Source organism: Ogataea parapolymorpha, chromosome II, assembly GCF_000187245.1.
Source record: "Ogataea parapolymorpha DL-1 chromosome II, whole genome shotgun sequence".
In the NCBI taxonomy this organism is placed as follows: domain Eukaryota; kingdom Fungi; phylum Ascomycota; class Pichiomycetes; order Pichiales; family Pichiaceae; genus Ogataea; species Ogataea parapolymorpha.
Window position 1 is genome coordinate 443,896 of NC_027865.1, and position 26,689 is coordinate 470,584.

Sequence of the window (26,689 nt, forward strand, 5' to 3'; positions counted from 1 at the left end):
TGCTATATGAGATTATCAAAGATATACATTACCACACCAAACAACATCGACTCGTTTAAGCCTTGACAGCGAACTTCTTGGCTGGGTAGGCAATAGCTTGCTTTCTAGCCTTGTCGGTCTTCTGAGTCTTCTCGTACTTGGTGAGGGCTCTTCTCAAAGCTCTGGTCTTCTTTTGTCTGAGATCCTTTGGAATGTACTTCTTGCCCTTGTAGAATTCTCTGACGGAAGCTCTTTGTTGCAAGTTGATCACAGTGAGAACTCTAGCAATATTCTTTCTGACAGTGTGGATTCTTGGGAGAGATGGTCTGGTCAGTTTTTGGACCTTCAATTGGGCCAGCTCCTTCTTGAGCTCGACCAGCTGCTCCTGCAGTTGTTCCTTGGACTTGGATCTGAGTTCGTAAGCTTTGACACCGGCCTGAGGGGTTAGTATACGGAAATGTCGAATTAGACAAGGGGACTCTTTGAAGCGTGCAAACAAAACTAGACAGTATTCGTGCATGCGTGGCCTGGCAAGCTTGACACCTACGACCTGTGGAGTGTCACCCTTGGCTTTAATTCTTGTTGTTGGTCACATACCATTTCGTTGATTTAATGCTCTAAGACAAACTTGAAAAACGTTTGTAAAATTTTTCAAGGTCCTAGTTGCATGCAGGCCGCGCGGTGGCCCTGGTAGAGCCCCGTGGTGAGTCGAAAAAAAAGCCCGGCCGGGAAGTAACTGACCCGCAGCAGTGTTGACAGAGAAAAATTTGTGACTGCGAAATTTGTCTAGCAGAGACCCGGGCTGATTAGGTAAGCAGATAGACCAGCCAAGAGTTGATCTTGTCATGATTTTGGAGATACGGAGACGGGAAGCACATGGACCCACCATCGCGGATTATAAAGAGCTTGATTGGTAAAATTAGTAAGAAGAATACACAATTTAGATTGAGAACAGAAACTTACTTGGTAAACCAATCGAATCGAGACAAAGTTCACGGTGAGTAATCTGTTTCACTTGCGGTCTCAGTCTAAACCATTTAGTTACCATTTTTCAAGTTAGTAGACAGCCACTCGAGACCCTCGTACAGACCGTCACCGGAGGTGGCGCAGGTCGCTTGGATAAACCATGGTCTTGGTCTGATGGACTGCAGACCCAGTTTTTCTGTGATCTCGGCAGCATTCATGGCGTTTGGTAAGTCTTGTTTGTTTGCGAAAACCAATAACAATGCATCTCTCAGCTCGTCCTCGTTCAACATTCTTTGCAGTTCCTCTCTGGCCTCAGAGATACGATCTCTGTCGTTGGAGTCGACAACGAAAATGATACCCTGTGTGTTTTGGAAGTAGTGTCTCCACAATGGTCTGATTTTATCTTGTCCACCAACGTCCCAGACGGTGAAGGAGATGTTCTTGTACTCCACGGTTTCGACGTTGAAACCAATTGTTGGAATTGTGGTGACAATCTCGCCCAATTTCAACTTATATAGAATGGTGGTTTTTCCGGCAGCATCGAGACCCACCATCAAGATTCTCATTTCTTTGCGACCAAATAGGCCCTGGAGCAACTTCGAAATAGACAAACCCATCTTTACGCGTTAGTAATGCTATTTGTGTTTGTGGCAAAGGACTGTTATCGGTTTTGGGTCAATGAAAAAATTAAAGATTCGCACGCCACGGAGAAGCTGGGGGGAGGTCGCGAACCTGGAAGGGGGCTGACTGCCCGGTATTAATTTTTTCTGGCCTTTGCGGCTCGCGGGCGAAAAAAAGTGACAACGAATCAAATTGGACAATAAGCTCGAAACCAGTAGTGGCGCCTGAAACATCTTTATATAGTCCACTTTGTATACTGCAATCATGTAGATGTCCTCCAGAAGTCCCAATTCACAGAACGCGAGAACCCGGTGTCGATCTTGGCGTGACCTGACACGTCGCTCGTAATTTTATTCTTCGCCAGTGCACATCCACTGTTGATCCCGCCCATTGGAAACCGGTGTCCGATTGCACAAGTTGCTGAATTGCACACTTACCGTTTATTATAACCGGTTGTAAACTTGTTCCCGTGTCCCAGATATAACAAATATTATATGGAAAGACTAGTTGGTAAACAAAAGATAGTGGATGTGTTTTTTCTCTCGAGACCTTTTTGATAAAGCAAGAAAACTTACGCACATCTCTGCACCAAAACCTTACACCGGAAGACGCGCGACGCGGCCAAGCAGGTCGTTCTTATCATATTACGAGTATATGGGCCTAATTATGCAATGAAGATAGCAAGTCCAACTTACGGCGTTGGGAATATTAGCGAAGATTGTGCAAGGAGAGGAATTTAGCGACCGATATTGACTTTGCACGTGGAATATTTCTGCAATGCTCTTAAAAACACAGCGTAGGAAACCTCATCATTGTCTGGCTCCCAGTACATCTCGCTGAGCCGTGTGTGCCATGGGGGGTAGCCCTGTAGGTTCAGGTACGGCTGGAACATGACAATCAGGTCTGGCTCTGGGCCAACCAGTTGCTGGAGTTCCTGGTCAATAAATTTCATGTTGATGTCTTTGTCACTTAGTTCATGGTTCTTGGACAGCTGGGACATGACTTTGGTCAGCTCCACAATGGTGGGTCTTCCGTCTACCACGCTCAACAAACTGATCTCGATATCAGGTTTGTCCTCACTGTCACCGTATTCTCCATCATACGATCCAGCGTAACTCAGATTCAAATGTGGAATTTTAATTTGGTAGGTGGGGACGTTGCTGGTGCCGAAGTATGCCACGAGCTTGCGATGGATCGATCGACGCAGCTCTGGAATGTGGTTTTTCAAGATGCCATGATACTCGTAAATCGTGAAATTTGGAATTCCAGACGACAGACACCAAGCAGTCAGTTCGGCGGCGTCGTTACAAAGCCCCTCAACGCCGCCGTTCTCCTCTTGTTCGGACTTGTAGTTTAAAATGGCAGACAATCGGTATGGAATCTTGGGCAGTTTGTTCACGTCGCTGTTGATCAACGAGGGGGTTCTGGATGGGTTGTAGGCCAGATTCAGGAATCTGAGCTTCAGTCTGTTATAAGTGTATTCGTAAAAGCGGTACACCGACATGAGCAGGTACAAAAACACAAGAATCGAGTGGTAGATGTAGTAGGAAATAGGACCCGAAACCTCTGGGCCTTCACCTTCTCCCTTTGTCTGTGACCTTGACGACGTCAGATTTTTGAAGAGATTGTAGAGGGTGGTGAAGAAGGTATCTGACGTGTATGCTGGGACCGGGATCCTATGATCAACATCTGTAGGAACCTCGCTCACGTCTTGTTGGTTTTGCTGAACCAGGTTGTACACCAGCTCCTGGGATGCCTCTGTGGAAAACCCGTTCTCCGGCGATTGCGACCCTTCCAGCTCGGTGGTCTTCATTTCCAGGGACATTTGGTTGTCTTTGGAGTAGAATCAATGGCAAAACGTAAAATTAAACCACCAAAATATAAAGGGAGAGACACCTCGCGCCTTGAGATGCGTCAATTTTTAAGCCCTCTGGTGGAATAAATTAGGTGGAAAAAATAAAATAAAATAAAGTAATAAAATATAAATATTTTATTGTCCATGGCTATGTACAGACTCTGCTGTTCCATCCAAACCGACGCCCAGGCTACGAATTAGCCCCATCAGGTCTTCCTGGTTGGTGTAATTGTACTCTGTCTGGGGGCCCAGATATTCGCTCAGGTGCGCGTGGTAAAACTCGCTCTCATCGTCTGTCGAGTGGACCGATGGAGGCACGTTGTTTGGCACGTTCAAAATCTCCGTGGTCATGGCCACAGCGTTCGCCCTGTGCGACTCCGAGTGTCGCGGAGAACCCTCGTTCTCCGGCATTTCTGTGTGCGGCTTGAAATACATGGACTTGCGTGCGCTTTTGCACACCCTAAACAGCTCGTCCACCTCCTCCAAAAGCAGTCCTTTCGTTTCGTAGATGTAAAAGTAGGCAAACACCATGCCCACAAAATTCAGAGACCCCCAAAGAAAGAAGATCTTGGTGCCCAGAGCGGCAGTGTGCTTGCCTGTGTCAACCAGATATGGTGTACAGCATGCAAAAATAAAATTCACCAGCCAGTTGGTAGCAGCGGTCAGTGCAACGGCTTTCTGCCGAACCGACAAACTGTACATTTCTCCCACAACGACCCAAGCAAGCGGGCCCCACGTGGAGGCGAAGAACGCGATGAACAGACACACAAACGCGACAATCACCTTGTTGGCAATAAGAGAGTCCGTGGTCACGCCGACCGCAGCGATGACAAAATTCGACACCGTCATTCCACCCGCCCCAACAATTAGCAGCCATCTCCGGCCCCAAATCTCGACCGAAAAAATGCCCGGGATGGTGAACACCACGTTGACTGTGTAGGTGATAAACGAGATGAGGTACGAGTTGGCTATTCCTGCGCGCACAAAATAGTTGACCCCGTAGTAAAAAATAAAATTAATTCCCGAGCACTGCTGGAGCGCCTGCAAAAGCATGCCTGTGAGCATGCGGCGCAGCTGGCTGGCGCGACTTGGCGAGCTGCGGAAACAGTCCATGATACTTGTGGGGCCAAAGCTCATCTCGTAGTCGTGACTGGCCTTGATTTCAATTAACTCCTCGACCAGCGACTTGTCGTTCAGGGGCAGGCGGCGGAACCGCGAGAGTGCGTGGAGGGCGTCGTCAAGACGATCTTTTTTGACGAAGAACCGTGGCGATTCGGGCAGCGAGTACATTCCGATGCCTAAGACGACGCCCCAGATCAGCTGCAGGCCGATCGGGATGCGGTAGCAGCGGGCGTCGTCGATGGAGTGCGTTGCTTGGGTGATGGCGCTCGAAACAAGCAACCCCCACGTAATGGCCCATTGGTAAAACGAAATCACAGATCCTCTGATCCACTTGGGCGACACCTCGGCCTGGTAGAGCGGGATGATGGCCGATATCATGCCCACTCCGAAGCCGCTAACAAAGCGGCCGACACACAGGAGTGGGATACCTTCCGAGACAAGCTGCAATATCGTGCCGAGCGAAAACATAATTGTAGACGACGCGACGATACTCAGCCGTCGCCCCACTCTATCTGAGAGCACGGGCGCAAATAACGAGCCCACAAAAGTACCGATCGAAAGCACAGACGTGATGATGGATGACTGGCTCGCGCTGAACCCACCCGCGTTGTTGGGTGGGAACGTTCTTTTCACGTATTTCATTTCTAGCAGGCCGTTAATGATGCCTGTGTCGTAACCATACAAAAAGCCCCCGATAGCCATTAGCAAACCCACATAGACGGCCATAATGGACGACCAGTTCCGCTGGCGCTCGAGCTCGGCACCATCCGGAGCCTGGTCTTTTTTTTCATCCTCCACAGAGGGCTGTGCGGACTGATCGTAGTCAGTGGTGGTGTAAGTATCTCGAACCTCGACGCATCGAGCGGGTTCCTGCAAACTCAAATCCCGCAGTTCTAGCGGGAGCGAGTGATCTCGAGCTTCTGTCGACATGGCCTTAATTTGGGCACTGGGAACAACGCTCTTATTAGCAAATCTGGGGTCTTGCCAGGTTTTAATTTAATTATATTTTTTTTTATGGGGAAAGGGAGAGCGGAGAGAAAAATGGAAGTCCAATTGGAAAAGACGCGTCGGTCGACGCAGAAATTATTATCGTAGCAGTGTTCATTAACAACATCGTACAAAGAACCAAACGCTTCCCAGGATCAGTGGATCATCTTGGAAAGACCAAATCTTACAGAAAACATCTTGGACAGTCTGTTGTTCTTCTTGTTCGGCTTAACATTCAGTGAGTCCAGCGTATCCACCGGCACCTCTGTCCGAGGAATGGCAGAGTCCACAGGAACAATTTCCTTGGTCTCGCTGAGTTCGTAGTGGTGTGGATTGGATTTCGACACCTCTAGTGTCGCTTCGCTCGAATTGGACGTCACCGGCTGTTCAGTGGCCTCGCTCGTGGTCTGTAAAAGATCGTCTGCAGAAAGACTGAGCGGACCCGACACAGTCACTGGCGTAAGCGTCTCGCCCTGTTTTCTGGTGAGAGATGGCGTGCTCAGGTTGGAGTTGGCAAACCATCCCAGTGAGCGGCGTCTGAGTTTCTTGTCCACAGCAGGGTCTTGGGTATTTGGGTATTTTTCCACTGCAGAGTCGGAGACAGAGCGTTTTCCCGTGTCGTCAGGCGAGCCAGTCAGCACTTGCGACAGGGTTCTGGAGCTCAGAGCATTGGAGAGCGAGCGGTAGCCGAAAAGCGAGCGTCTTTTCTGCTGCTTGTCCTCTGTCACAGACCGGTTTCGCAGCTTTGGCATAGCAAGCGGTTCCTCCACCAATGGGGAGGCCAGCGTCTCCTTAAGCTTTTCCTGGTTGTCGGCCACAAAGGAGCGCAGTTTGGCCGCAAGTTCGTCGTATGACGTGATCCAGTTTTGCAGCAGCCGCTCGTTGGCTTTGTAGTTTTGCAGAAGATCGTCTGTGCTTGTGGTGGAAGCAAGCTGTGGTTGCAGATCGTCCACTTTGAAAAAACTCATCTGGAAGATCTTGGCAAGATTCGAGGACGGCATCTTGGTGATGTCGCAGACGTCGGGCTGTGCCAACTTGTTCAAAAAGGAGAGCAGATATATAAACAGGTGCAAGTTGACCAGGGGCAGGTTTTCCAGCGACTCCTTCTCCTTGTCTGTGTCCTCGACGCTAGTTGGGATGGTTTTGTAAGAACTGAGGCTGAACGCGTCCTCGGACTCTGTCTGCGAGGCCTCTTCCGCTGTCTGTGTAGCGTCTTCAGTCTCGTCTAAAACTGGAACCTCCTGCGGCGACGCAGCCACCGTTTTGAGAGACTTGCTCACATCCAGCGTGATGAGGCCGTCAGCAAGATTCGACAGCCACCTTTTCAGCACCATGGCGGCGTCGTAGGCATTGGGGGCCGTGTCCTCTGAATTGTCGACGTTTTCGACGCGGCAGGTGTCAAAATCAAAGCTGTCTATTCCTTGCTCGCGAATCAGCGCCTCGATCTTCTTGATCTTCTTGATGGAACCGTTGATGCGGAAAATCCCCTCTTTCGGGCCCTGGCTTAGGATGAACTGGCAGCACTTGTGCACGAGCGTGGGCACCACCAGCGTCATGTCGGCGACTTCCAGCTGCACGCTCGATCTTTTGGCCTCGTTCTCCAGCATGTGGCCGGCTGCCAGCGGCGTGGCCAACGGCGTGGCCAGGACAGAGTTTCTGCGACTGCCCGCTGACACCTCTGCGGGCGTACCCGCCTCAGAAAAAGAGGTATCCACCCTGAGAGTGGGTCCCGAGATGGTGAACCGCTTCAGGTTCCTGTCGCTAGTGAACGACTTGAAAAGAGGCTTTCTGTAGCCTGGGCCCGGCTCGGGAACAGGGTTGTCCAGTTCAGACGCCATATGAAATGTTTGAGGCAGGTTTGGGAAAATTAGATAAACAAAACAGCCAGAAATAGTCTGCGCACAAAATAAGCCTGTGAAGTAAACCAACTATCTCCACACAAAACAAGTAAACGAAGATCAAAGTTTGGTCTAGCTAGCTTAACAAGTTAGATCAACTTTGCATTCTGTTTTCTCCAACTCGGTAAATGCAAAACAACCAAACAAACCCCTGTCCGCCTCCTTTAGATCGTCAATTTGATGCGCGGTGCCATTACGCCAGGGCCCGCAATTGTTGCACGCGTGTATTTTTGCAGGCCACAATTGGGAGCCATTGTTATACATTCCGGCGTGGCGCGCCCGCGCCCTAGATTGGCAGCCCCGTTTCAGAGCTCCCCAGTCGCACAGAGACCAGCTAGTTACCCGGCCCGTGGACTAGAGTAGTCTTGCGCCGTGGTTTTTCTTGTACAAAACACATTGTATGGGCCGTCCATAAGCACCACGCAACAGCACCCCCACAGAATCCGATCGTTGTCATTTGTTGAGTGTATGGCCGTGCAGTTGTAACCACATCGCACAATGTCCGAAAACCTATACTCTGCCGTTTATTCTGGCGTACCGGTGTATGAGTTTCTAAACCCCAAATCGTCGGTCATGCGACGAAAAAAGGACGGCTGGATCAACGCGACGCACATACTCAAGGTGGCGAATTTCCCGAAAGCAAAGCGGACCAGAATCTTGGAGCGCGACGTCCAGGTTGGCGTGCACGAGAAGGTGCAAGGAGGATACGGCAAGTACCAGGGCACGTGGGTTCCGATGGAGCGGGCCGTCGACATTGCGAACGAGTTTGGTGTCTACGACGAATTGAAGCCGCTGTTTGACTACAAGCCCCAGGACGGGAGTGGAACGCCGCCGCCGGCGCCCAAACACCACCATGCATCGAGTGGCGCGGGAAAAAGAGGCCGTGTGAGCGCTAGAACGGCCTCTGAGCCGCTTGCCCCGCGGAGAAACGAGTTTCCAGCGAAGCCGGCCGAGCCTGCGACGAGAAAACGCACGCTGAAGCCGCCCAGACCGCAGCCATTGCGAGTCACGCCGCCGCAGCCGCCATCTGAGTCCGAGTCCGAGTACGAGGACAGCGACACGCAGCCGCTGAAGCGGCGCGGTAACGGGCTCCAGCCGCACAGAGGGTCCTCGCCGAGCGACTTCATGAGCGACGACGACATCGCAACCGCGCTGGAGCAACAGCAGTACGCCGTGCACCGGCCGCAGGACACACTCGCGCGCGCGCCGCCGTACATGGAGCATTTCTCGCCGTACACAAAGCACGAGCTGGACTCGCCACAGTCGCGGGCTACGCCGCAACGCAGCCAGCAGTGGTTTGACGCGAAAAAGTCCTACACACAGCAGCTGCTCGAGTATTTTCTCTCTACAGAGGACAATTTGACCGGAGACACAAAAATCCCGGACTTTATTCTCGATCCCAGCAGCCCTTTCGACGCAGACCAGGTTATCGACAAGGACGGCAACACCACGTTCCATTGGGCGTGTGCCATGGGCGATCTGCGCATGTGCGACGCCCTGCTGAACAGAGGATGCAACTCCAGAGCCTTGAATAATGAGGGCCAGGTGCCGATCATGCGCAGCGTGCTGTATACGAACTCGTACTCGAGACGAACGTTTGCCAAGTTGCTGGATTTGCTGCGCGACTCGCTGCTCGATACCGACGAGCGCGGCCGCACGATACTGCACCATATCGGGTTCTCAACAAATTCGGTCAACAACCTGCCAGCGGCGCGTTATTACACAGAAATTCTGCTGACCAAGATCGCCGAGACGGTGCAGCCCATGGAGAGAATCATCAATTTCATCAACCAGCAGGATATGGACGGCAACACGGCGCTGCACATAATGAGCCACCACAGCGCCAACAAGTGTATGCGTGTGCTGCTGGGCTACAACGCCAGGGTGGACATTCCCAACCACCGCAACGAGCACGTGAGCGACTATCTGTACAACAACAGTGTGTTTGAGCCGGCGTCTGCGCAGTACTCGTTCATGGGCAGCACGGGCGCGGGCTCGCAACGGAACCACCTGGACTCGCTGTCGCAGATGAAGCCGTTCACGCCGTCGCTGAACCTGCACAACGCGTCGATGACGCAGTCGTATCTGAACGCGTCGAACTACTTGGCGATGCCGCACTACTCCGAGACGGCGATCCAGGTGAGCCAGAAGTCGGGCGACATTATTGAGAAGCTGGGCGAGCTGTCGAACGCGTTTGACCAGGAGCTGCAGCAGCGGGACAGCGACATCAAGGAGCTGGGCATGATTCTGAGCCAAATGGACACGGACATCGCCAACACAGAAAAGGAAATCAACGGGATTCTCAAGACGGTGCTGAAGCTAGAGCAGGAGGAGACCGGCGACTTCGACGCCGCGCTGGCACAGATGAGAGAGGAGCTCAGGTCTGCCGAGGACGAGTACGCTGCGCGCACTCGTTCGCTCAAGAAGCTGATCGAGCGGTCGCAGGCGAAAGATCTGGCCACCGAGGTGCAGCAGTGCGAGACAGAGCGGTTGCGGCAGCTGAGCATCGAGAACGAGGGCGAGCTCAAGGCTGCCGAGCCGACGCCCGAAAATCTGCGGCTGGTGCTCACGCTGGTGGCTCTGCAGATGACGCGCAAGCACACGGTCGACGACCTGGTGAGTCTGTACGCAGACGCGTCGGAGAACACAGAGACGATCGCCAACTACCGGCGGTTGGTGTCGAAGCTGTCGAACGTGCCGATCGACGAGGTTGACGAGAGTCTGAACGACATCGAGGAGTGTTTGAAGGCAGAAGAAGAAGAGGAGGGGAAGTAGTTGTTTTGAGAACAACTATGATTATGTATACTATGTAGTATAATGTACTATAATTGCAGCCGAAATAAAATAAAAAATATTATTTTTATCATGAGCTCTGCGACCGATTTTTTGTACGAGGAAACGTGTCGTGTGCCGGTTCTGAGCGACCCGTCGAAGACGTTATCGCTGGTTCTGACCGTTCCGCCCGCCGTCCACGCGGACCATTTTACGCATGGCCTGGGACCGGCCACAAACAGGCTCGCGGTGCTGTTGCACGGGCTGGGCTCGCATAAGAATTTCGGGTTCAATCCGGGGCTCGCGAGCGCGCTCAGCAGGGAGTACGGCCTGTATACGGCACGGTTTGATTTCCGGGGCTGTGGTGACTCGTCAAAATGCGGAAAAGACGGACGTACGATCGACGAGGACGTGGAGGATCTGGACAGCGTGGTGGAGTATTTCCAGTCGGGTGGCCACAGGGGAATCAAGCTGGCGGTCGAGCTGATCTGCGCGCACTCGCGTGGCGTCGTGGTGATGTTCAATTGGACGTTGCAGCGACAGCAGCGGGGCAAGCCGCTGGTATACACTTTGATCAACTGTTGCGGTCGATTTGACGGAAAGGGCATGCAGAAGCGGGTGGAGCGCAACCATCCGGACTACAAGGAGAAGGGTGGATACTACCTTTCCGGCTACGTGGAGGGGAAGTACAGAGACGTGTGGATTCCGACCACCGAGGTGATGAGCACGTCCGCGCAGGATATGAATAAATTAAAGGGTTTGGATAAAATGGTGCAGGTTCTGAATATTTACGGGTCGGAAGACGAGGTGATCCCGCCAGAGGACAAGTACATGTACCACGAGGTTTTGGGGCAGCGCAGCGATCTGAGCATTATTGAACAGGCGGGCCATAACTTCTATGGTCTGACGGTGTGCGACAATTTGGAAAGTACTGAGTACACGCTTGGAGACGGCACGGTGACAATAAATGGGACGACGTATCCGTTGCACCGCCGCAGAAAGGTGATCGACTACACCGGCGAGTTTAGAGAGCGCGTTTTGCAATGGCTTTCGCCGCAGCAGAGCTGCGAACGGTTCTACCGCAACACGCTCTACATCGACGCGCATACGCCACGCTGGGTCGAGGTGGAGGGGATCGCAAATTTCCGCGATCTCGGTGGCTGGTGCGTGGGGGCAACGAAAAGAGTGCGGCCGCGACTGATGTTCCGATGCGCCAATCCGACCAATGTGACCGCCAAAGGCCGCAAGACGCTGGAAGAGCTCAATATTCGTGCCATCTTTGATCTGCGGTCCGCAGAGGAGCGCGAGGAGTACGGCCACTTGGAATTGGCACATGCCACCAACTTCCACATCCCGGCGTTCGACTCGAACCTGTCGCCGTCGCAGGCCACCAGCCACTACCTGTACCTGCTCACGTGCTGGTCGACGTATCTGCAGGTGTACAAGGACGTTCTGGCGACGGGCACGGGTGCGTTTCGGACGATCTTCGAGTATTTGAGAGACAACCCGGCCTGCCCGATCCTGTTTCATTGCACGGCGGGCAAGGACCGCACCGGGGTGGTGGGGATGCTGCTGCTGCTGCTGGCGGGCGTGGACCCATGGATCATTGCCCGTGAGTACGAGCTGACGACGATCGGGCTGCGGCCGGATCACGAGCATATCCGGGCGAAGTTCTACACGGCATTGGAGAAAATGTCCGACACGCGAGTGAAACAGCAGCTGTTCGAGACAGTTGCGCGGGGGAGGGAGAATTTCAGCGTGCACGAGGACGGGTTCAGGAACCTGATCAGCAGCCGGTACGAGGCGCTGCGCGCGACGATTGAGTGGGTGGACGAGAAGTACGGCGGCGTGGAGAGGTACCTGCGGGAGGAGGTGGGCATTGAGGATCTGGAGCTGGTGCGGGCGCAGATCGTGGAAAACATGGCAGTGCAAGGGTGACATCCTGCACTCCTATACCGGCGAAAATTCTATTGTTCAGGTCTGTATTAAAAAATTTTCACCTCGAAGCTGGGTTTAGTCACCAGGCAATTTAAATGGTGGGGAAGTCCTGCAAGTGGTAATTAATTGTCTTATATTCGTCAAATGTTCAAGAGAACCCTCGTATTGCTCGAAAAGAGCGCGGCGAAGCCGTACGCCAACATGCTCAAAGACCCGTCGATCAAGTACTCCCGGTTCCGGGGCGTGGATCTGCCAGACAGAACGTGGCCCAACAAGGTGATCACCAAAGCCCCACTTTGGCTGTCGACCGACCTCAGAGACGGCAACCAGTCGTTGCCCGACCCTATGTCTGTCGAGCAGAAAAAGGAGTATTTCCACAAGCTGATCGAGATCGGCTTCAAAGAGATCGAGGTCGCGTTCCCGTCCGCGTCGCAGACAGATTTCGACTTCACCAGGTACGCCGTCGAGAACGCGCCGGCAGACGTGGCGATCCAGGCTTTGGTGCAGTCACGTGAGCACCTGATTAGAAGAACGGTCGATTCGCTCAAGGGGGCCAAGAGAGCCATAGTGCACACTTACTTGGCTACGAGCGACCTATTTAGGGACGTTGTTTTTGGCATGAGCCGCGAGGATGCCATTGCCAAGGCGGTGGAGACTGCTAAGCTGGTTAGATCGCTTACGAAGGATGATCCTGCTCTGCAGGACACGAAGTGGTCGTACCAGTTCTCGCCAGAGTGTTTCAGCGATACGCCTACCGAGTTTGCGCTCGAGATCTGCGAGGCTGTCAAGGCTGCGTGGGAGCCGACCGTCGACAACCCTATTATTTTCAACCTACCAGCCACGGTGGAGGTTTCCGGCCCCCACATCTACGCAGACCAGGTTGAGTATTTCTCGAGAAATATTTCCGACAGAGAAAAAGTGATTATCTCCTTGCATTGCCACAACGACAGAGGCTGCGGAGTCGCTGCCACCGAGCTCGGCCTGCTTGCCGGCGCAGACAGGGTCGAAGGCTGCTTATTTGGAAACGGAGAGAGAACCGGAAACGTCGACTTGGTGACCGTCGCGCTCAACATGTACACCGACGGCGTGTCGCCCGAGCTCGATTTCTCGGACTTGGAGTCCGTGATCGACGTTGTCGAGAAGGGCAACAAGATTCCTGTTCACTGCAGATCTCCATATGGTGGCTCTTTGGTCGTTTCGGCGTTCTCCGGCTCGCACCAGGATGCAATCAAGAAAGGATTTGTCAAACAGGCCGAGAGAGAGGCCAAGGGAGACATGAGATGGATGATTCCGTACTTGCCTTTGGACCCTAAGGATATCGGCAGAAACTATGAGGCAGTTATTAGAGTCAACTCGCAGTCGGGCAAGGGAGGAGCCGCCTGGGTCATTGAGAGATCTCTGGGCTTGGACCTTCCAAGAGAAATGCAGATCAATTTCTCCAAAATTGTTCAGGACTCGGCCGATTCTTTGGGCAGAGAGCTCAAGTCGGATGAGATTATCTCTTTGCTACAAACCAGCTATAACGTCGATAACTGCTCCAACTCGGCTCTGGTTTTGAAGGATTACAAGCTCGACAAGGAGTCTGAGTTTGTGACACACATTAAGGCACAGTTTGTGTACAACGGCAAGGAGGTGGAAGTCGAGGGTACCGGAAATGGCCCAATCTCGTCGTTCGTGAACGCCGTGGCTCAGGCTGTGGGCCGCGAGATCGAGTTACAAAAGTACGCCGAGCACGCTGTGGGCAAGGGTTCCAACACCAAGGCTGCCACCTACGTGTTGCTTTCCGTTGGCGAGGATTCGCAGTGGGGTATTGGCATCCACGAGTCCATCACCCGGGCCTCATTGAACTCGATCATCGCCTCGGTCAACAACCTCATCAGCAGCAAGCCAAAGACCTTGCACCTGAAGAGATCGACAGCATAAGTATGTTTATTTATTTCTCAACTTTTGGTTATAATTGTCGCACTGTGGGGGTGGCGGTCCCATGCATTCGGGCAACTCGACGCTGCCCGCTCGCCAGTAGCGTGAATAGTTGCCAAACTAGTCGAGCCAGCAGGCGATCTGTGTTGCGACCGCCATGCTGTCCAGTTCACGCATGTAGTGCGAATGCTGTTTACGCTACTCGAAACAGCCCGTAGCAAAGAGCCGTGAGTAGTGGCGCGGTCCCTGGCCATGTCTGCGATGTAGCGTGGGTAGAGTTTTTGGACGACACAGGGAACCAGAAAAACCAGCTTATCATGATACAGGACAATATCCGTATAGTACCAGCATACCAAGGGCCATTTGTGAGCCATACAGCAAAGATATCATGAATGCTATTGAACTAAATAAGTGAGATTTTGACATCCCAAGTCTGTACTATCCAAACCTCTTGTATCCGAACTCGCCTATAAAAGAAAAATTTTCATAAATTTCCAAACTTGTACCTAAACCATCTTATTAGACAGTACGATGAAAGCTTAGCACCATGTTTTTATGGTTTACCCTATAGTTTCATTTCGTGATACAAGATGGTGAGAGTGACCTGTGCTAATAAGAACTCGTCTGGATACACTCAGTGTAGCGGAAAGAGGGGTGTCAGATAGCACAGACATATGTATTAAAATTAGCGCTCCTTTAACAACTTGTTTCTCTTCTCGCGTCTCTTGAGTCGCTCAACTTTCTTAGCGTGCATCACAGCGGCCAAACGCTCGTACCGCTCTTTTTCCTCTTTCTTAGCCCGTCTTTCCTTGATTCTCTCGATCTTGGCCCGTTTCTCAGCCTCTTTTGCTTCCTGCAGCTCCTTTAGCTTTGCCTTCAGCTGCTCGTCCTTAAGCCTCTGCTCCTGTTTCTTCTCCCAAGATCTGTGCATTCCGTTAGCCTTAAGACGGAACGCTTTCTTTTCCACTTTCCAGTCCTTGCCTGTACGTTAGCAAAAAAAGAGGTTTCAGTAAATCTACCTACCGCTCACTCTAGGCCCGCGGCCTGGATCCTTAGCGAGTAGTGTGCTTCCTTCTGTGTCTTTTGTCATATACAGGTAGATTTATTTTTCAGATTTTTTTTTGCACTCCACAGCCGTAAATGATCCTGGTGCACGGGTGTGGAAGCAGCTCTCACTTGCTTGCCCATTTGAAGAAACCACAGTTGTACTCATCTATAGCGTCTGCCTCCGTCTGCTCTGCAGACTCGGGCAACCACGACACGCTGCGTGTTGCGCGTGGACAGCACCAGAACTTTTTCCCCTTATTTTTCTCCGTCTTGACCGTTCGCAGCGCGCACGGCTCGCCATGGCGGCACTGTGGGGCGGACGCGCCCGACTGGCCGAGCAACTCGGTGAAATCGCGAACGGAAATTTTCGATTTTGCTCTGTCGTCTTCGGCAGGCGGTGGAGACGAGTCAGACCTGAAGAAAAAGTCCGAGATAGAGAGCTGGTCTGGACGATCTTTGCGTGCTCTTTTGCGAGAGCTATAGCCGGGCGTTGCACTATCACTGCCGCCATCTGCGTCGTCCCGTTCACTGTCTACTTTCTCCTGACGTTTTGGCTCCCTTTTGCGGAAGAACTTATCGATACTACCTTTAGTATGCAGTCCGTAAAAGTTTTTGGCCTCAAACCAGTTCGACTTGGCTGCGTACTCGGCCGAGCGGTCTTCTTCTGGTGAAAACTCGAGATCTGCCAGTTCAAAGTCGACGTGAACCGGACAATGATCGGACCCGTGCAGAAACGGCCAGATGTCTGCCTGGCTGACCAGGGGCGCGAGCTGCGACGAAGCAAGGATGAGATCGATGCGGGACCCAACGTTGAGCGGCCGGTTGCTCTTGAACGTGCTCCAGACCGTGTACATCTTGAGCCGGCGGCCCTGTTTCTCGCGCACGACGTCGTGCAGAACGTGTGAGTCGCCGTCTGGCCGCATTCCTGTGGTGTCCTTAACGTACTGGTTCACCAGCTCGCGATGGGGAGCAGAGTGCTTGAAAGCCAGCACCTGGTCCGCGTTGAGCGTCTCAAAGTCGCTGTAGTCTTGGGCCTTCACCAGTCGACGCTCTTTGAAGCCCTGCTTGATGGTATCGTCGCTGTCGATGAGATCGACGCACACGTTGATGTCGCCCATTACGACCACTTTCTTGCCCATAGCACGTAAATTGCGCGCCCGTTCAAACAGACACCGCAAAAACAGCAACCGGAACTCTTCGCCCTCGTCCGTGCCGAGACTGTTGGCCGGACAGTAGACGCTGATTACGACGATGTTGAAGTTGAGCTCGATAATCACACATCTGCCCTCGCTGTCGAGCTTGCGGAACTTGTCGTACATGTTTTTGTGGTCTGGATAGCCACCAATGCACGTGGGTTGAAGAACAGGGTCGCTGTACGCCTCTTTGAATGAAACGTGTTTTTTCTGGTGCGGCAGTATTCCTGTGATGCCCTCCTCGACACGCACCACGGTGAGACACTTTTTGAGGATCTCGGGCTCGTCGTCACGAGGCTTTCGCACATAAACACCCACTCCAGAGTACCCCTTCTTGGATATGGGCACGCTGATAAAGCTACGATAGCCGTCAACATCGGCGATACTCAGATCGACGTCCGGCCTCTGCACCTTGAGCTCCTGGAAGGTGATCACGTCTATGTTCATCATGTTGAGCATCTGGGAGTAGTTTGACACCAGCGTCCAGGGAAAGTAGTTTTTGAGCGTCTTGATGCCATTGACGTTGAAGGTGACAAGGCGCAGCGTCGTCGGCGTGAGTTTCGGCGGTATTCGGTCATCTCCTGGCATGGCAATAATAAATAATAAATAAATAAGTAAATCGATTTAATTTAATCAGATCAAATAATAAAATAAAAAATTAAATTGCGATATAGCTTTAGTGTCTTAGGGTATAAATAGTTCATAGTCGATTCTAGAGCTACCAGCCCGATAGCAGAGAAACACCACCGGGGAAAACAAGCAAATCCATAGCATGCTGTTCAGTTCAGCTGGACTCGGCTTCTCTCTTAAAGATCACCTCATTGCGAGACACTCTGTGCCAGCCCCAACCAGCTTCGGCCTCAGCGTCTGGCGACGCCTCTCTCTTGAAAATCACCTCGTTTCTGTTCACTCTGTGCCAACCCCAGCCTGGCAAAGCGTTGGCCTCAGGCAGTGGCTCAGCCTCGGCTTCTGCGATAGGAGCAGCGTAGGCAACAGCAAGAATCATAGCATAGAAAGCAGCGCGGTTGAAGATCATTGTGGAGTCGATTGAAGTGAAGATGTTAATGCATAGCAAACAGGATCCAGACTGCCTTATATACGTCTGCCTGCTCAAATTGGCCCTCGCCAAATCCCTGTCGCCAATGCATCCTCGTTTCACCTTTGTGCTATCGATAACATCCCCTGCTTAGTACCACCGTCCTCTCGTCTGGCTTTTCACCTTTCACGTCCATATCAGGAAGGTGCTCGACCCCGGACTATGCACAGCCCGGTTTCCCGATCGGGACGTCAAAGGAACCAACTGGAGCGACGGGCCAATATATATGTGGCTCGGGAGCGAGTGTGGTTGCCAGTGGCAGGAACCACCACAAACAGCTCAGGAACTTGAGACGTTTGGTGCAGGCCATTATATTGCCTGATTGGGCAAATTGAGGTAGCGTTTCCCCAAGAGGACTTCCATATTGGTTCCCTAAACACTGGGCAAGCTTCCACGGCCCTGATTCGTCAGAAAACTGCCCCTGAGTAGCGTGTGAATATCCCTTTACATAATGGGCAAGGGCCGCAGCTTGAACACCACTTTCTTCCTGATGACATCCACAAACTCGCACTTGCCTGATTCATCGATGTCAGTTTTGAGCAGTCCCAGCGGCGGGTCGATCGTCTCCACAGTCCCGACGAGACGCTGGGACGTGCTGATGTACAGCGTCGCTCTTTTCATGTCCTTTTCGATCTCCAGCCTTCCGAACTTGACCGCATCGCGCACGAGCCGTTCGTTATCCGCAACGAGGTCCGGATACACGAATTTTGTGAACAGTCTCTCCTCCTGCTCGTTGAGACCCTCTGGCTTGTTCGGGGGCAGGTTCAACTCACCCTGTATTTCCAGGAGCATTGAGCCCCACTTTGTGCACACTATGGAGGGCAGGTTGTCCGGCACAGGCTGCGTGGGTGATTTTATGCTCTCGGACGCTTTTTCGGTAGACACTATTCTTGAAGGCATAACGCGTAAATCAAATAAATAAAATAAAATAAAATAAAATAATAAAATCAGTATATTTTAATCATGCTATCGGTCTTCAGATCCAAAGGCTTTGACGCCACCAAATTCGAAAAAAGTCTCAAAAATCTGTCCAACAAAATCCTCAGCAAGGAGAAAGCACTTCACCGCTACAGAAACAACAAACCGCACTACCAACGGGTCGCCGTTCTCTACTTGTTTGCCATATACTCCAGTTACGCATTTTACCTGTACCTGTCCGCAGAGAGGCTTTCTAGAGGCCAATGGGTGCATCTTGCTTTTCCTCCAGCACTGATAGTTCTAGTCTACATTGTAATTGGCCGCTTCTACAACTACCTCATAATCAACACCGAGCGCAAATTGGAAACACTCAAGGAACAGCATCAAGAAAAAATCGCAGAACTTAAGGAAAAAACAAATTTTGACAAAACACACGAATTGCTCAGCAGGTTCTCGAACGGCGAGGACCTGAAGGAGCTGGAGACCCAGGCACAGGAGATCAATAGACAGAAACAAGAGTATTTGCAGTTAATCAAGGACGGAAAGGCCCCCAGTCTTGACTCTGCTTCCAAGGACACCAAAACGTTTTACGACCAGTTTTTCAACCTACTGCTCGGCAGCGACGAGCTGGGCCCGGATATGCGGTACGCACTCATTTGCAAGTCATGTCTGCAGCACAACGGCCTCGCTCCCAAGGGAGTGGAGGCAGCACAGGTGAAATACGTGTGTCCCAAGTGCGGCACGCTGAACGGCGAAGAGTCGGCGCAGGACACAGAGAACCATACAGAAATAGTAGACAAGACTACCTAATTTAATCAGATACCCATTCTATTTAAGAAGTAAGAGACATAATGGCATTGACCATGTCTCCGTTGTGCTCTTTCAGGGCCTTCACAGCCTTGGCTCTGGAAACGTTGGTTTGCTCAACAATGATCTCGATATCGCCCGAGTCCAGACCGGTCTCGTCGACTTCCTCGTCGTCGTCCTCCGCAGGAGCAGACTTGTCGGCCAATGAGGCAGCCTGCAGGTCTGCGGTGATGGACTCTGGGTCCTTTGGAGCGTCTCCTTCCTTAACGGCAGCAGCGGCCTGTTGGGCAGCCTCCTGAGCAGCAGCAGCCTCGGCGTATCTCTTGTTCAGGTCCTCAACCTTGGCCTCTCCGAACACGACGTACGAGCCGGCGACGGATCTGTACACTTCTGGGTTGTCAATGGCCAGAATAAAGTTGCCCTTCTTTCTGAAGGTGACTCTGGTGATGCCCTTGACCTGCTTCAGACCCAGCTTCAGGATCATTTGTCTGGCCTTTTTCTCGTTCTTGGACAGGACGTGGACCTCAGCTCCGTCTGGGATTTGTTCTTCGACGATTTCCTCAATTTTCTCAGATGCCATTTTGTTGCTTGACTTATGGATAATTTGGAGAATTTTTCAACGTCGAAGAAAAGTTGGTATGGTTATGAGCGCGACAGTGTTTTTTTGGCGAGGCCCTTCACCGGACTGCGGCAAGATTTCTCGTGTGCGGGGGCAGAGAATCCGTGCGGATCTCTACTCAATGGCTTGCTTGGCCTTCCAGTACAGTTCCCCCACGCTCTCCTGCTTTTTCCCTGCTTTCTAGTCAACCGTCTACCGAGACTACCCTGGGCCTCCATATGTTTACATAAGCACGAACCACAAAAAAATTCAACTGTTACACAAACAGATAACCCCTTATTCTCTTTCGCCCCCATAGCCAGCAAAGACCGCAGCCCGTTCGGTTATTGCAGACAGCTTACAGTTTGCATCAAAAACCCGAAAACGTGATCCATTCGCATGATATCAGATAATCTATTCTCTCGGAATTGAAAGTTAAATTACGGAGCACAAATAATTAATCAGCTTAATACCAGCTCTCGTTGCTACAACCTACCCGCTAATTTTACAAATGAGTGCCAAAGTGGACAAAAAACACTGGTGGCAATGGCGATACGGCCGGAAGTACGAACTGCGCTCTGAGCAACGACGTATCTTCGTCAACCTTCCGCTTCCGGAAGACATGGTTGATCCCGATACTCAGCTTCCGAGGACAAAATACCCTAGAAACAAGATTCGGACCACCAAGTACACGCCGCTGTCGTTCCTTCCGAAGAACATCTTTTTCCAGTTTACCAACATCGCCAACTCCTACTTCCTGTTTATTATCATTTTGGGAGCTTTCCAGATATTTGGAGTGCAAAATCCCGGGATGCAGGCTGTGCCGCTCATTGTGATTGTCGTTCTGACGGCCATCAAGGACGCGTTTGAGGACTACAGAAGAGGTGCGTCCGACATGGAGCTCAACAACTCGCGGATCCATTTGCTAATGGGGATGCACAACCCGAACGTTGCTGTGGACCATGTTGGGCCTTGGCGACGGTTCAAAAAAGCGTGCACAAGAGCAACCAACTCCATTTTTTACCTGATATCGGGCCAGTCCAAGAAGCGTGCACGGATGAATGCCCTCTTGACGAGCGATCTAGAACGCGTGGTCACCGTCGGCTCGTCGGTGCCAAATACCCCCAGACAGTCAATATCCACTTCCAGGTCGAGGCGGGCCAAACTATCCCCGTTTCATCCCAATACCGTGTCGAACCCCAACATCACTCCAACCATGACGCACAGGTTCCAAAACAATTTCTGGAAAAACATCTCTGTCGGCGATATCATTAGAGTGAGAAACAACGAAGAAGTGCCTGCGGACGGCATTTTGCTATCTACAAGTGATGAGTTTGGAGAGTGCTACATCGAAACAAAGAACTTGGACGGAGAAACCAACCTCAAGACTAAACACTCTCTGCTCTGCGGTGTCGGCCTAAAACACGCTGCCGATTTCGAAAGAGTGCAGATGGTGGTCGAAACAGAGCCTCCCAACACTAACTTGTACAAATTCAGGGGAGTGGTCAAATACACGGCGTACGAGTCGGAAACGGATACCCATGGACACCAGGCCCAGGAGCCAGTGACTTACGATAACGTTCTTTTACGAGGATCTACCCTGAGAAATACAAAATGGGCTCTGTGCTGCGTGGTTGCCACCGGAAATGACACCAAAATTATGCTCAACTCGGGCATCACGCCCACCAAGAAGTCCAAAATGTCCAGCCAGTTGAACCTGTCTGTGATCATCAACTTCATTGTGCTATTTGTCCTGTGTTTTGTTTCTGGTTTGATCAATGGACTGTTTTACGACAAAAGAAATACTTCGTTTGATTATTTTGAGTACAAGCCGATGGCCGGCTGGAGCTCTGCAGCCAACGGCGTGGTCGCCTTTTTTGTCGCCATCATCTTATACCAGACGCTGGTTCCTATTTCCCTCTACATTTCCATCGAGATCATCAAGACCGTACAGGCTTACTTCATCTACGCAGACGTCAGAATGTACTATCCGCGCCTGGACTTTCCCTGCACCCCGAAATCGTGGAACATATCCGACGATCTCGGCCAGATAGAGTACATTTTCAGTGACAAGACCGGTACTCTGACCCAGAACGTGATGGAGTTCAAAAAATGCACCATCGGGGGCAAGTCGTACGGTCTGGCGTACACGGAAGCCCAGCAGGGGATGGACAAGCGTGCGGGTGTGAATGTAGTGGAGGAAATTGAGAAGATGCGCAAGATTATCACCCAGGATCGAAAAGACATGATTACGCAGCTGGAAAAAATTGGTAACGACCAGTTCGACGCCGAAAGACTCACTTTCGTCTCTAGCGAGTTTCTCAAGGACGTCGGTCCGTTTGCCGACAAGTCGCGCAAGAGAGCAAACGAGAATTTCATGCTTGTTCTCGCGTTGTGTCATACGGTGATCACCGAAAAGGGTGAGGACGGGTACCTGGAGTTCAAGGCTGAGTCTCCTGACGAGGCTGCGTTGGTGGCTGTTGCCAGAGACTTGGGCATTGTTTTCCGGGACCGTACCAGGAAGGGTCCTATTGTGACGATGTACAATTCGAACCAGCCGTTGGAATACGAGCTTTTAGAGGTCATTCCGTTCAATTCCACCAGAAAAAGAATGTCGGTGGTTTTGCGCACTCCAGAAGGCCGTATCATGCTTTATTCCAAGGGTGCTGATAACGTCATCTATGAGAGACTGGATCCAAAGGCCGATCAGGAAATGCTCAGCAAAACAGCCATACATTTGAGCGAGTATGCACAAGAAGGTCTAAGAACGCTGTGTATTGCGGAAAAAGAGATCAGCGAAAAGGACTTCAACGAATGGCATTCAAAATACAAAGAGGCCAGTGTGTCGATCGAAGCTGATAGAGAAGAGCGGATGGAGGCCCTTGCGGACGAGCTCGAGAAGGGGCTCACTCTGCTGGGAGGAACGGCCATCGAAGACCGTTTGCAAGACGGTGTGCCGGACTCGATCTCGACACTCTCGAAGGCAGGAATCAAGCTGTGGGTGCTCACTGGTGACAAGGTGGAGACGGCAATTAATATCGGATTCTCGTGCAACTTGCTGGACAACGACATGGAGCTGCTGGTCATCAAGGCCAGCGAGGGAGGATCCGAGAAGGAAGGAGCATCGGCGTTGGTGCCACGTTATTTGTCGGAGAAATTTGGCATGGAGGGCACGAAGAAAGATCTTGCGCTTGCCAGAAAAGACCATTCTCCTCCTAGTGGCGACTACGCGATCATAGTTGACGGTGCCTCGTTGGAGGAAATTCTGGAAGATCCCGATTTAAAGCTAAAGTTTCTTCTTCTCTGCAAACAATGCCGTTCTGTTCTCTGTTGCAGAGTGTCTCCTGCTCAGAAAGCGCAGGTTGTCCTGATGGTCAAGAATACGCTGAAAGTGATGGCTCTGGCGATTGGTGACGGGGCCAACGACGTGGCCATGATCCAGGCCGCGAACGTTGGAGTCGGCATCGCCGGAGAGGAGGGTCGTCAGGCCGTCATGTCCAGCGACTACGCCATTGGCCAGTTCCGGTTCCTCGTCAGACTACTGATTGTGCACGGACGCTGGTCTTACAAGAGACTCGGAGAAATGATCACATGCTTTTTCTATAAGAACGTCAACTTCGTGATGGCTCTCTTCTGGTACGGCATCTTCAACAACTTCGATGGCTCGTACCTGTACGAGTACACGTATCTGATGTTTTTCAACCTGGCATTCACGTCTCTTCCCGTCATTTTCCTGGGAATTTTGGACCAGGACGTTCCTGCGCATGTGTCGCTGCTGAATCCGGAATTGTATCGTACGGGGATCCTTGGAACAGAGTGGTCGCCGTTCCGGTTCCTGTATTACATGGCGGACGGTCTTTTCCAGTCGTTTATCGCCTTCTTCTTCCCTTGGTTTCTGTTCCGCTCCGCCGCTTTCGTCAACCAGGAAGGACTGAACGTTGACCATCGATTCTGGGTGGGTGTTTTCTGCGCGCACATTTCTGTGGCCGCGTGCGACCTGTACGTGCTGCTTATGCAAAAACGATGGGATTGGCTGTCTGTGCTGATCGTGGGCCTTTCGATTCTGTTCATCTTTTTCTGGACAGGAATCTGGACCTCGTCGCTTGCCTCGCAGGAGTTCTACAAAGCTGCCTCCAATTGCTATGGCACGGTGGCCTTCTGGTGCACGTTCTTTGTCGGCGTCCTGTTGTCAGTGCTGCCGCGTCTCACCTACGAGATATTCAATAGACTCTACAGACCAAAGGACATAGACATCATCAGAGAACGCGTGGCCATGGGCGCCTACAAAAGCTACTCGGAAGACTACGACCCAACAGACGTCACGACGAACAAGCCGTCGTCGGAATCGGCCTCTGGCACGTCTCAGTCCGACGACATACTCACCGACGAAAAGAAGGAGATCGAGGCAGACGAGTCGTTGGCCACGCGGCCAAGAAGAAACACGATCAAAAAGATGATCGGTAAGCTCACGCCGGGCTACAAGTCGCCGCTCGAAACTCTTAGACAGAGCATGGTCGTGTCGGGCCAGGCGTCGCACAGATCGTCGTCACAGATGATCCGCACCAGCCACGAGCTTGCGGGTATCACGTCCCCAGAGACTCTCATGAGACTGCACACGAGAAACAGTCAGCTCTCCAGATAAAACCTCTGGTGCGAGGTGTACTTGTATAGAAAATGTCATTTTATTTAATTTTTTGATCCAGGAGCGTACGAGATGGCAGATACAAATGCGGATATCCAGCCCGAAACGCAACCGGAGCTCAACTTAGAAAATGTCCTGGGTGACATCAAATTTGGATTGTTGTCGCTGTTCAACAACCCTGAATTTTCCGCGCCAATTGCCGTCCTTCTGACCGTCGCAGAGTCGCTTCTCCTCAAGGCCGTGATCCATTTTGTCCCCTACACCGAGATTGACTACAGCACGTACATGCAACAGATCGACCAAATTGAGGCCGGAGAGCTTGACTACGCCAAAATCAGCGGCGACACAGGCCCAATTGTGTATCCCGGCGGACATGTCTACATATACTCGTGGATGAAGTGGTTCACCAACGGGATGGACAACGTGTACGTTGGCCAGCAGATATTCAGGTATCTATATCTGGCGACATTTGTGCTGACGCTGGTTGCGTATTTCCAGACAAATGTGCGGTTCAAGCCGTACGTGCTCTATTTTCTGTGTCTATCCAAAAGGTTGCACTCGATTTACGTGCTGCGGCTGTTCAACGACTGCTTTGCCACGTTTCTGATGGTGGCCACGATCGTGGTTCTGCAGCAGGCGGCAGTTTGGCGGCGCAAGAAGAGCCCTCTAGGCGCGGTGCTCACCTTCTTCAGTGCACAGCTGTTCAGCTCCGCCGTCAGCGTCAAAATGAACGCTCTGCTGTATCTGCCGGGCTACTTGGTGGTGGTGTACATGATCCTGGGCGAAAACCTGCTGCACACGCTCGCCGTGATCGGTTTCGGGTGTGCAGTGCAGGCAGGCATCAACTGGAATTTCCTGGTCGCCTCGGAGTCCACAAGAGCACATTTCCTGCAGAACGCTTTCGACTTCAGCCGTGCTTTCCTGTATCGCTGGACGGTCAACTGGAAGTTTGTGCCGGAGCCCATTTTCCGCAGCCGCGAGTTCCACACGTCGCTGCTGTTTGCGCACACGGCCGCATTGACGTTTTTCGCGGTGTACAAATGGACCAATAAATCTGTCACGGGAAAACCATCCACCAAATTTATCAGAGACGCACTGATTTTTTACAAAAACACCATTGGCCCCGAAAACGTGATACTGTCCCCAGAAAGCGGCAGATACATTTTCTGGGTGATGGCGACGTCGAACCTGATCGGCGTCCTGTTCGCGCGCTCGCTGCACTACCAGTTCTTGGCCTGGTATATGTACTCGCTGCCAATGCTGCTGCAGCTGGGCGGGCTGCCGTGGTACGCACAGACGGCGCTCGTGGTGGTCCACGAGTGGTGCTGGAACGTGTATCCAAGCACAGCGGCCAGCTCGGCTACCCTGGTGGCAGTGCTTGCGACAGTCGTTTTGTCGCAGCTCCGGTGTGGCTTCGGCAAACCAAAACAGGAATAATATTTCTCGCACTACCCTGGCCGCGAATTTCGGTCGGTGCCCGTAATAAACAAATTTCAGGGAAACTGTCAATATTTGCGTGTTACCCGGCCTGTGAGTGTGTCTGGCGAAGGCTGTTGAACCATTCAAGTAGACAGAAAAATAGCTTTTTTTCCTAGTGGAGGTTGACTTGATTTCCGTGGGTGCTTATTGAAACTAGTGCATACAGCTCGCAAACTAAGCCACACCTGTCCACGACGACAAAGCGGCGGTGTTAGATTAGAACTCGGTGACACTACTGACAGTACCCGTTTGTTTAACAGGAGATTTTTAGTGCCAGTTTGTGCAGACCCTAAAACTCCGACTCTGTTCAACAGACCCTTCCCCTTGTGCACCTAGAATTTTCGTGTGCTAATTTGGTCGCCTCTGTGTCAGGTAGATATCTGGACTTTTCCAGCTGACAAAAATGAGCCAGAACGCTACTCCCCAGGCAACAGAAGGCCATATGTCTATGAACGATCAGCAGAGCAATTCTTCGTCGGGAACAAACAACACACAGCATCCGTCCTCATCGTCGGTATCGTCTGTGCCCACTGTGTCGGACTCGACGGCCGTCAACTCCAGGGAGTTGCTCAACGCCTACGTCTACGACTTCATCCTCAAGTCTGGATTCACAGCGACGGCAAGCGCGTTTTTTAAAGAGGCCAACATCCCGGTGATCCACAGCGAGAAGAGGCCGACAAACTCGCCATCCAGCTCCGCCACGGGCACCTCCGACCTGCCTGCGTCGTTCATGACCATGGACGCCCCGCAAGGCTTTCTGTACGAGTGGTGGCAGATCTTCTGGGACGTCTTCAACGCCCGCACCCAGCGCGGCGGAACCACGAACGCCACGCAGTAATACCACTACGTGA

The 26,689-nt window shown here is 52.0% G+C and overlaps 17 protein-coding genes across 17 annotated transcripts; 7 read left to right on the forward strand and 10 right to left on the reverse strand.

The window, feature by feature from the left end:
* Window positions 1-55: 55 nt before the first annotated feature.
* Window positions 56-579, reverse strand: HPODL_05126 (60S ribosomal protein L35; the record flags this gene model as incomplete). The annotated part of the gene is made up of 2 exons (XM_014081125.1): window positions 56-415; window positions 577-579. The coding sequence occupies 2 exons, from the start codon at window positions 577-579 to the stop codon at window positions 56-58; spliced, it is 363 nt and encodes a 120-aa protein (XP_013936600.1).
* A 437-nt stretch (window positions 580-1,016) lies between these two features.
* Window positions 1,017-1,562, reverse strand: HPODL_04777 (ADP-ribosylation factor 1; the record flags this gene model as incomplete). Its single annotated transcript, XM_014081126.1, has 1 exon — window positions 1,017-1,562. One exon carries the CDS (start codon window positions 1,560-1,562, stop codon window positions 1,017-1,019), a length of 546 nt encoding a protein of 181 aa, XP_013936601.1.
* Window positions 1,563-2,302: 740 nt separating this feature from the next.
* Window positions 2,303-3,391, reverse strand: HPODL_04778 (Prenyltransferase, required for cell viability; the record flags this gene model as incomplete). The annotated part of the gene is made up of 1 exon (XM_014081127.1): window positions 2,303-3,391. The coding sequence occupies one exon, from the start codon at window positions 3,389-3,391 to the stop codon at window positions 2,303-2,305; it is 1,089 nt and encodes a 362-aa protein (XP_013936602.1).
* Window positions 3,392-3,556: 165 nt separating this feature from the next.
* HPODL_04779 (High-affinity glucose transporter SNF3) lies at window positions 3,557-5,473 on the reverse strand (the record flags this gene model as incomplete). The annotated part of the gene is made up of 1 exon (XM_014081128.1): window positions 3,557-5,473. One exon carries the CDS (start codon window positions 5,471-5,473, stop codon window positions 3,557-3,559), a length of 1,917 nt encoding a protein of 638 aa, XP_013936603.1.
* Window positions 5,474-5,685: 212 nt separating this feature from the next.
* HPODL_04780 (Rho GTPase activating protein) lies at window positions 5,686-7,368 on the reverse strand (the record flags this gene model as incomplete). The annotated part of the gene is made up of 1 exon (XM_014081129.1): window positions 5,686-7,368. One exon carries the CDS (start codon window positions 7,366-7,368, stop codon window positions 5,686-5,688), a length of 1,683 nt encoding a protein of 560 aa, XP_013936604.1.
* Window positions 7,369-7,926: 558 nt separating this feature from the next.
* On the forward strand, window positions 7,927-10,203 carry HPODL_04781 (Transcription factor MBP1; the record flags this gene model as incomplete). The annotated part of the gene is made up of 1 exon (XM_014081130.1): window positions 7,927-10,203. The coding sequence occupies one exon, from the start codon at window positions 7,927-7,929 to the stop codon at window positions 10,201-10,203; it is 2,277 nt and encodes a 758-aa protein (XP_013936605.1).
* A 90-nt stretch (window positions 10,204-10,293) lies between these two features.
* HPODL_04782 (uncharacterized protein) lies at window positions 10,294-12,138 on the forward strand (the record flags this gene model as incomplete). The annotated part of the gene is made up of 1 exon (XM_014081131.1): window positions 10,294-12,138. One exon carries the CDS (start codon window positions 10,294-10,296, stop codon window positions 12,136-12,138), a length of 1,845 nt encoding a protein of 614 aa, XP_013936606.1.
* Window positions 12,139-12,282: 144 nt separating this feature from the next.
* Window positions 12,283-14,061, forward strand: HPODL_04783 (2-isopropylmalate synthase; the record flags this gene model as incomplete). Its single annotated transcript, XM_014081132.1, has 1 exon — window positions 12,283-14,061. The coding sequence occupies one exon, from the start codon at window positions 12,283-12,285 to the stop codon at window positions 14,059-14,061; it is 1,779 nt and encodes a 592-aa protein (XP_013936607.1).
* Window positions 14,062-14,743: 682 nt separating this feature from the next.
* HPODL_05127 (uncharacterized protein) lies at window positions 14,744-15,148 on the reverse strand (the record flags this gene model as incomplete). Its single annotated transcript, XM_014081133.1, has 2 exons — window positions 14,744-15,039; window positions 15,082-15,148. The coding sequence occupies 2 exons, from the start codon at window positions 15,146-15,148 to the stop codon at window positions 14,744-14,746; spliced, it is 363 nt and encodes a 120-aa protein (XP_013936608.1).
* Window positions 15,149-15,230: 82 nt separating this feature from the next.
* On the reverse strand, window positions 15,231-16,886 carry HPODL_04785 (APN2 Class II abasic (AP) endonuclease involved in repair of DNA damage; the record flags this gene model as incomplete). The annotated part of the gene is made up of 1 exon (XM_014081134.1): window positions 15,231-16,886. One exon carries the CDS (start codon window positions 16,884-16,886, stop codon window positions 15,231-15,233), a length of 1,656 nt encoding a protein of 551 aa, XP_013936609.1.
* A 196-nt stretch (window positions 16,887-17,082) lies between these two features.
* Window positions 17,083-17,334, reverse strand: HPODL_05128 (putative secreted protein; the record flags this gene model as incomplete). Its single annotated transcript, XM_014081135.1, has 1 exon — window positions 17,083-17,334. The coding sequence occupies one exon, from the start codon at window positions 17,332-17,334 to the stop codon at window positions 17,083-17,085; it is 252 nt and encodes an 83-aa protein (XP_013936610.1).
* A 504-nt stretch (window positions 17,335-17,838) lies between these two features.
* On the reverse strand, window positions 17,839-18,294 carry HPODL_05129 (uncharacterized protein; the record flags this gene model as incomplete). Its single annotated transcript, XM_014081136.1, has 1 exon — window positions 17,839-18,294. The coding sequence occupies one exon, from the start codon at window positions 18,292-18,294 to the stop codon at window positions 17,839-17,841; it is 456 nt and encodes a 151-aa protein (XP_013936611.1).
* Window positions 18,295-18,357: 63 nt separating this feature from the next.
* HPODL_04787 (uncharacterized protein) lies at window positions 18,358-19,122 on the forward strand (the record flags this gene model as incomplete). Its single annotated transcript, XM_014081137.1, has 1 exon — window positions 18,358-19,122. The coding sequence occupies one exon, from the start codon at window positions 18,358-18,360 to the stop codon at window positions 19,120-19,122; it is 765 nt and encodes a 254-aa protein (XP_013936612.1).
* A 22-nt stretch (window positions 19,123-19,144) lies between these two features.
* Window positions 19,145-19,699, reverse strand: HPODL_04788 (Nascent polypeptide-associated complex subunit alpha; the record flags this gene model as incomplete). The annotated part of the gene is made up of 1 exon (XM_014081138.1): window positions 19,145-19,699. The coding sequence occupies one exon, from the start codon at window positions 19,697-19,699 to the stop codon at window positions 19,145-19,147; it is 555 nt and encodes a 184-aa protein (XP_013936613.1).
* Window positions 19,700-20,228: 529 nt separating this feature from the next.
* HPODL_04789 (Phospholipid-transporting ATPase DNF1) lies at window positions 20,229-24,359 on the forward strand (the record flags this gene model as incomplete). The annotated part of the gene is made up of 1 exon (XM_014081139.1): window positions 20,229-24,359. One exon carries the CDS (start codon window positions 20,229-20,231, stop codon window positions 24,357-24,359), a length of 4,131 nt encoding a protein of 1,376 aa, XP_013936614.1.
* Window positions 24,360-24,431: 72 nt separating this feature from the next.
* On the forward strand, window positions 24,432-25,796 carry HPODL_04790 (ALG3, RHK1 mannosyltransferase; the record flags this gene model as incomplete). The annotated part of the gene is made up of 1 exon (XM_014081140.1): window positions 24,432-25,796. The coding sequence occupies one exon, from the start codon at window positions 24,432-24,434 to the stop codon at window positions 25,794-25,796; it is 1,365 nt and encodes a 454-aa protein (XP_013936615.1).
* Window positions 25,797-26,241: 445 nt separating this feature from the next.
* On the forward strand, window positions 26,242-26,676 carry HPODL_04791 (Transcriptional activator FLO8; the record flags this gene model as incomplete). Its single annotated transcript, XM_014081141.1, has 1 exon — window positions 26,242-26,676. One exon carries the CDS (start codon window positions 26,242-26,244, stop codon window positions 26,674-26,676), a length of 435 nt encoding a protein of 144 aa, XP_013936616.1.
* Between the last annotated feature and the right edge of the window lie 13 nt (window positions 26,677-26,689).